This window comes from Apium graveolens, chromosome 4 (assembly GCF_009905375.1).
Source record: "Apium graveolens cultivar Ventura chromosome 4, ASM990537v1, whole genome shotgun sequence".
NCBI lineage: Eukaryota > Viridiplantae > Streptophyta > Magnoliopsida > Apiales > Apiaceae > Apium > Apium graveolens.
Window position 1 is genome coordinate 264941832 of NC_133650.1, and position 8366 is coordinate 264950197.

The 8366-nt window shown below is 31.4% G+C and overlaps 1 protein-coding gene across 1 annotated transcript; it reads left to right on the forward strand.

The window, feature by feature from the left end:
- Window positions 1-351: 351 nt before the first annotated feature.
- LOC141720914 (purine permease 3-like) lies at window positions 352-5842 on the forward strand. Its single transcript, XM_074523607.1, has 3 exons — window positions 352-930; window positions 1214-1539; window positions 5314-5842. Exons 1-3 carry the CDS (start codon window positions 504-506, stop codon window positions 5671-5673), a joined length of 1113 nt encoding a protein of 370 aa, XP_074379708.1. The 5' UTR covers window positions 352-503; the 3' UTR covers window positions 5674-5842.
- The last annotated feature ends 2524 nt before the right edge of the window (window positions 5843-8366 follow it).

An 8366-nucleotide genomic window follows, 5' to 3' on the forward strand; every position in this document is an offset into this window, starting at 1 on the left:
GTTAACACGTTAGATTTATATAAGTAAATAACTAGAGCTATACGATAGAATTTCATAATTATACTTAATTTCGATTTTTTCAACTACGTAACTTAATAATATTTATTTATTATATTTCGATTCTATTTCATATGAATTATGAGATTCATTTCTATGCAAATAATAATTTGATATTATTTTAAATTTCGTATCGCACCGATTACCTACTAGTAAATTTTATACATGAGAGAGTTGCGATCCAGAAATGCGTTTTAGCTAAATAACATAGCATCTCAATTGTACTGTTCGTTATAACAATGATTTTGGCTTTATTATCGGTTAAAGTCCTGTTTCTTGTTGGTATGAAACCCTGTTTTTGTAGTTGAGAATATGAATACGCTATGGAAAAAATGAAAATTCAACTCCCGAATATCTTAGTATCTCGCCTTACCCTCACACTATATATATAATTCAAATCTAAACAGAGAGCCCGTTGTACCAGGAGAACAGTCTTAAAGGACATCATGGTGAGCATGGAAGCTGAAACTCATGGATCACCACCTCATCAAACACAATCACTCAGCCCTTCCATGAAAAGAACCCTACTTGTAATTAACTGCATAGTTCTTTCCATTGGAAACTGCGGTGGTCCACTCATCATGCGCCTCTATTTCATCCACGGAGGCGAAAGAATCTGGCTATCGAGTTTTCTCGAAACCGCTGCCTGGCCATTTATTCTCATTATTCTCATTGCTGCCTTCTACTACCAACGCATTACCACTGGTAACTCCAACTCTAAGCTATTCAACATGAAACCACGATTGTTTTATGCCTCTGCTGTCATCGGCATTCTCACCGGTCTCGATGACTATCTCTATGCATATGGTGTAGCTAAACTTCCTGTCTCCACTGCAGCAATAGTAATTGCATCACAACTTGGATTCACTGCAGGTAAGAGCGGGCATGGGACAAAAATATATTTATGCTTAAATTCATTTTTTATCCCACGTAAATTAAAATCATTTACAGACACTAGCTATTAATTTAGGGAACATGTTAATTTTTTTAAATAAATAGGCCTATATACCTTAGTTACAAATGAGTATATGTTTTAACAAATACGGGCATGAGCGAGAATGGACGACAACAGAAAAGTTCGTACCACTTGAGTCATTTAGGGAACATAATGATTAATTGCAAATACTGACAACAATTTCATCCTATGCTCATGTAGGTTTTGCATTTCTACTGGTAAAGCAAAAATTCACTTCATTTTCAATAAATGCAATAGTTTTGCTTACTCTGGGAGCTGGAGTACTAGCATTACATTCGAGTAGCGATAGACCAGAGGGGGAGTCGAAAAAGGAATACATTCTAGGGTTTGTTCTGACACTTGCAGCTGCGGCCTTGTACGGATTAATATTGCCGTTGGTTGAGCTGACGTATCAGAAAGCAAAGCAGGTTATTGATTATATGTTGGTGATGGAGATTCAAATGGTTATGTGTCTATTCGCTACTCTTTTTTGCGCTGTGGGGATGTTAATCAACAATGACTTCCAGGTACGTTTTCCTCTAGTAGTGTATAATTTCGGCATATGTAGATTTCACAAAATCGTCAGCTTCTAGTATGCATGTCTGCTTAAAATTATAGTAGAAAGTTGTTGGGCACATTTAGCAATTAGTGATTTTGCACATGTAGTAGTAGTATATTGGAACAATTAAAGGCAAGCCAGATAAGTTGGAATTTAAGACGCCAGTGCTATAAAACTACTACCTATCCCTTAACTATAAATGGTGCTTACAATTATTTAGATTTCTCGGAGGGCCAACACTATGGATTTTATTGGAGTATGATACAAGGTAGCTAGCCAAGTTAAGCACGAGGAATAGATTATCACAAAACAAAATTACGTTAAATTATGTTCATAACCTCCATTTTCATACTCCTTATTCTCACTTTTGATCTTATACACCAACTATATTGACATCTGATGAAATAACTCATGTAATACATACTTATCTCTTTTCATCACGGATATTGGATTCGATTCTCATTTATAGTTGAGATTTGTTAGAATAAATACTGCCTGTGTAAATAAATTGAGTTCTTAATACTAATATAAGAGTTTGAAAATTTCATCCTTTATTTAAGAGTGACTGGTTTCTAATATGGTTCATATTCGACTCCATGAAACTTTCAATATACTCATCACAATTTATTTATCGTCTCGCATAACTCATGTTCAATTTTCTGCAACTTATTATTAAGTAATCAGTCTGTCTAAAATTTTAAAATAATAGATTAAGATCCAGGGTGGTAGAGGAATACCCGAATAGGATAATATAACCGATTGACAACAACAATATAACTAATATCAATATCAACAACACATATTTAAAATTAAATAAACAAGGGCGGAGGACTCTAAGGGTCTGTTTGACAAACCTTATAAGTCAGCTTATTGACTTATAAGCCCGTAACAACTTATTGACGAGTGTTTGTCGACCCAGCTTATAAGTTGAATTTACAGCTTATAAGCTGATAAGTTGAATGTGAATGTTGATAACGACGTACTTTTTCACAAATTATTTTTGATTTTTTATTTTTTTATCAATTTTAATTTTAGAATATATTTTTTAAATGTTAATATAACTTAAAATATAGGAATTAAGATAATTATATATATAAATTATTTATTTTAATTCATTTAAATAAAAATAATTCTGACTTATAAGTTAAATTATCCAAACACTTATATAACTTAAAAACTTTTATTAACTTATCACTTATTACTCACTTATTCACTTTAAGTCATAAGTTACTTATTTTAAGATTTTCCAAACGGGTACTAAAACCCTCCCAAAATCAAACTTTAATATTATGTTAAGTAATCAATTCATCTAAAATTTTAAGATAGTATAAAAAAATATGATCTTAAATTACATAACCCTTACCATATACAACAAAATTTTCAACCAAATTAGCATTAGCAAATGCTATAAGTTATTAATAATGAAAATCGTCACAAGTTCATTACTGAATGTAATGAAAAAGTTTGACCAGAGTTGTGCTAAGAATCGAAAAAGACAATGATAATCAAACACCACAGTCTTAGGAACATAAATCGTATAGGTATTTTATTCCAGAGAGAGTGACATATAGACCCGCCTAGATGAATAAAATGAAATATCTATTTCTATTCTTAGCTGTGTCTTAAACGTCTTAAATACAGTCCATGTCATCTCATTTTAACCGTTTCTTTTTATCTTCATCCATCCCTTCCAATTAGTCAATTATGTCATACCGGCCGATTAAACCTACCACTATAAAAAGCAATATATATAATATTTTATGTTTAGGTTTTCGTAGGTTAAAAATTTTGAATCCCTTTGATCTTGAAAATTGAGAATAAAATTGATGTTTATGTTAATTTACTATGGTTTTAAATTAGCAAGTTGAAAGGAGAAAAGGGAGTTCAGAATTTTTAATCTTATAAAGTCTGGTTTTTGAGAGGCTGCCGGACCTTATAATATAATTTGATGTAGTATATATTGAACTTGTATCCTTATTGTAGCAGAAGAATATGACTGAATTAAAATTATTGTTTGTTCATCTATTTTATGAATATATAACTCTTTTTTACACCACATTGGTTACATTAACACACATCCATATAGGAGTATATATTTCACTGACATATACAACTCCAAACAAACGCTAGCTTGGTCATGATGTATGTGTAGCTATGTTGTAAACATTAGCTACCTGGTACTCATTCCAGTTACAACTACTAGTTATATATCCATTGCTAACCAAGTAGTAATTACTAGTCATGCATGAACCAGTCTATTATGGGTAGATGAGTGATAGCAAATAAAGGAAAGGAAGAGTGGGTGAGTTGAAATTTACAAAAGTAGATAGCCATGACTATGGACCAATATTCAAGTTGATCTCATAAGATTGGGAGCACTCACACAACTTCAATCATTTTTAGACTTGTCGTGCTTTCTAGGTTTGATATTAATCGATATTATTGGATGGGATCTCACTCATACAAATTCAATGGAATAAAAATGATTGCCCAACTTGTAAATCATCTACTACCATTGGCAGCATCCAAATAATAGACCACTAGTAGAGTAGAGTCGTGGTGTTTGTGGGTTTGAATTACCACCAGGCCACAATCTTCTTCTATTACATCACTAGGAACAAACAAGGTTATCACTTGATTTTAATTCCGTATCTAGCTGGGTGTGCAACTACTTTTGGACTTTCTTTTAGGAAAATATGGTCGATCAAAATTTGATTTTTCATGCATATGCACGTCCCATCAAGTAGAGATTCAGAGATTCGCCGTTAACTATTACTTTTATACAAGAATAAATAGTATATTTGTGACCGTTTTTTACATTAATTTTAAAAAAGACGACACTTTTCTGATAATGGAAAAGTTTCTTCACTTTTTTAAAAATTAATGTAAAATACCGCCACACATATGTAATTACTCTTGTACAACGAGAGTTGATGGGACTCATTCGTTTAAAAGGTGAAAATAAAAACTTGCAATTTTGTCACTTTTTTTAAATCCGGGGCACAATTATGCTATTTACTCTATTTAAAGTTATAACTAAATATTTGAATGATTAATATGATTTAGGTTTTATTAACATAAAATTACGGATTGGAATTGAGGCGGTCACTCGGTTATCATTGTATTGCTCTGTTTTGCTAAATCTATAATTTTTCACAAAAGTGTGTTTGCAAGCAAATCTATATTTATTTAGCAAAAAAAAGTACATCTATATTTCCATTTTCCATTATCAATGTTTTTCAAAGCTTGCATTCTGCTGCCTGAGTTTCAAAACTCATACAACTCAACGGTAGAAATGTCGAAATTAGAGCAAGTCCAATAGGTGTCTTAGATGATGTCCTTAATGGAAATTTAGGACATAGTTTCAACAGTGTCCTAATGATGTTTTATATCACTAGGACAATCTTTTATATCTTATTTTTATTTTGAAGTCACTTCTCCCATTGTAATATTTAATATTTTATAATGTATTATTGTACACTCTCTCTTTTGCCTTCTGCTGTATATTGTATTTTAATAATGAAAGTAAAAATTTTAAGAATAAAATATTAAATATATAATGAGAATAAGGTACATTGTTGGAGTTGAAGTAAGATAAATATATTCTAAGTTACTAGAATATAATATTTTATATTATATTTAAAACTTCAACTAAGACATTATTGGACTTGCTATTATATATTTTGTCTGACTTGCGATAAGCAAATAAAGTTGACAGTTTAGAACAATATGAATTTTGCAGGCAATAGGAAGAGAAGCGAGAAACTTTGAACTAGGAGAAACAAAGTATTACGTAGTACTAGTTTTCAGTGCATTGATATGGCAGTGTTTCTTCTTAGGAGCAATTGGAGTTATTTTTTGTTCATCGTCTTTGTTATCTGGCATTATTATAACAGTGTTACTTCCGGTTACTGAAGTTTTGGCTGTCATTTTTTACCAAGAGAAATTTCAAGCAGAAAAAGGAGTTGCACTTGTTCTTTCTCTCTGGGGTTTTGTTTCTTACTTTTACGGCGAAATTAAACAGAGCAAAAAAATGGAAAAGAAACGGCTAGCAGGAGCAGCAGCTGAAATGGAGCTGCCTCTGAATCAGATTGTAGTTTAGTAAACATGTATTATTGTGGTTAAGGTAAATGTTTGTAATGTTGTGTGGTCAATCAAGTGCCTTGTTGATTTGAAACTGGAGATATGTTATTTGCAATATGGTATGTGAGGTGCAATCTGTATTTGCAATATGAACATGTAAAAAAATCAAGTCTCCTTTTGTTTCTGAATGTGTTTTTGGTGTTTCTTACAAAATGTAACTTATGACTTCAATTTGAAAAGTGTAGTATATGTAATATAAACATAAACTCATAAGTTATTTAGATATTTGGATAATTTTACCTATAAGTTAGTAATATGTTTGGTAATCATACTTATAAGTTATATTTTTTAATAAAAATTCTGAATTTTAATATAATAATTTATACATAAATATAAAATTGAAAAGATAAAATTTAAAATTGAAATTACTTTAAATGGAGGAAATGATAGTAACAGTAGAATGAAAAGTTGAATGTTAACCCTCCTCTACTTTTAAGTTATGGTCATATAAGTGATAAAATTTCATAATAAATGAAAGGTAAAAATTCCACAATCACAGTTGATTCTGGGGCTGGGGAACTAACGAGGAATCTGCAATAATTTATTACGGAAGCCAGTGGACTTCTGCAATAAATCATTACGGAATGACCCCAGCCAATCATGACTAGGGAAGGGGCCCTAAATGAAATACCCAAACAGTTGCATGGAATACAGAATGAGATTTTGAGAATATAAGTTGAAAAAACGTTACGCCAAACACGCACTTAATTAAATGTCATTGTGATTGCAAGTTTTTCAGGTTCCCTCAATGATCAATATGTTTTAGAAACTTGATACATTTTTGTTCTGTACTTTTTATTTTTTCTATATACACTTCATTGCAAGTCATGACCAAGTATGGGGTTCACTTTTAAAAAAACTTAAACCACTGATCAAAATCATGAATTTCTATTGCACACATTCATCTTGTATTAAAATCTCAATTTTCTAGTTGAATTTCAACCGAAATTTATGAATCTGAAGAGGATGAAATTGGAATACGTTTTAGATAAAAATCAAAATGTACGAAATTTTAAGAAATTAATTATAGAGAATGGTAGATTAGATGTACAATATTTTTAAGAGTCTTTCCTAGTTCAAATTATTGTTTTTATTCTTTTTTTTAATTACAAATAATTATATTATTTTAATAAATGAAAAAATTTAAAACTATTATATTAACTATACAGTCAAAATATGTTAAATTTTGTGCAAAAATATGGAACGTCGACAGAAGTATTATTAGTCATGGATTGTTGAATGGGATCTGAGCATGTTCAGTGTCAATATTTCATTCCACAGGGCACAAATAAAGCCATGTTTGCATACCTTAGTTTTTCATTCATTTTCTAACATGAACATTCAAGTCAATAATATCCATTTGTAAGTATTATAAAAAATAGTTAAATGCAACTTGTGTATTTCAAGTTTGACGATGGTTCAACTTGTGTATCTCAAGTTTCCAAATTGTAAAATGTGTACCCGGATTAATCAAAATTGTGCAAAATGTGTACAAACGTAGATGTTAAGGTCGTTAGAATACTGATGCAAATTCTGTGAGAAATGACTGGCCTTTCTGCACTTTGTCAAGACAACGACTACATTTGTATTATATAAGTAAACTCGATTCATTACTAACGGATTATTTCACCCCCAAATTTAAATTCCTAAATCTAGAAATTGAATTAAGGCGAACAACAAGGAATATGGCTGAATTTTGTTATTGTGGGCGTGTGGTTGTTGTAAGAACAGCATGGACTATTAGTTATGCCGGCAGGAGGTTTGTCAGTTGTGTTTAGGTCGACTAGGATGTAACCATTTTCGATGGATCGAGGAGCCGATTTTTGATCGTGGTAGAGCCGTGATATATGGTTTATTAGGAAGAGTTAGAGCTCTTGAAGCCGAAATTGAGATAATTTCACAGGACCCTCATAATGAACAAGTGATAGGGAAGAAACAAGGATTAGGAAAAAATATGTTATGGTTATGTGTCGTGCTTGCGTTTTGTATTGGTTATGTTGTAAATAAAGCAAGTAGTAGCAACTGTAATGGGAAGAATGTTGTTGTGAAAATGTAAAATGTATAAATGTGTAATGAGAAGAATGTATGAATCTTCTGTGTTGGTTATGAATGTATGAATGTTGTATTGGTTTGTAACAGTTTTACCAATGAATGTATGTTAGTTTTTTTTGTTAATTTTAGTGTTTTTTGTCTTAATTTTAGTGTTAATGTAACTAAATTTATAAAGAAATAATAAATAACAAATACTTGATTAAAATAACCATTTATTTAGAAGTCCATGGCCAAAATAGATTTTAACATAGTAAATAAACTAGTTTTTCAAGCAAGAGCCATCTTGTCAGCAACCAAGAGTCGCCTAATGAAGGATTATGGGACATTAAGCTCCACAATGCCACCATCACCAGAGATGGCATTGTTAGCAAGATAGTTGTTGTAATGTTTGCAGAGGATGGAATGTGAACAAGGTCACAGAACTACTATGCCTCTAACATGGAGTTTTTGATCATGCATGCCAACTCAAACATATCAAAATTGGGATCACGGTTAAGTATGGAGTCCACAACCTCTCACAATCACTCTCCACAACCTCAGAATTCTCTTCATTCTCCCAGGCCAACTTCAAACCATAAAAAATGCTTCAAAGTGCTGCTG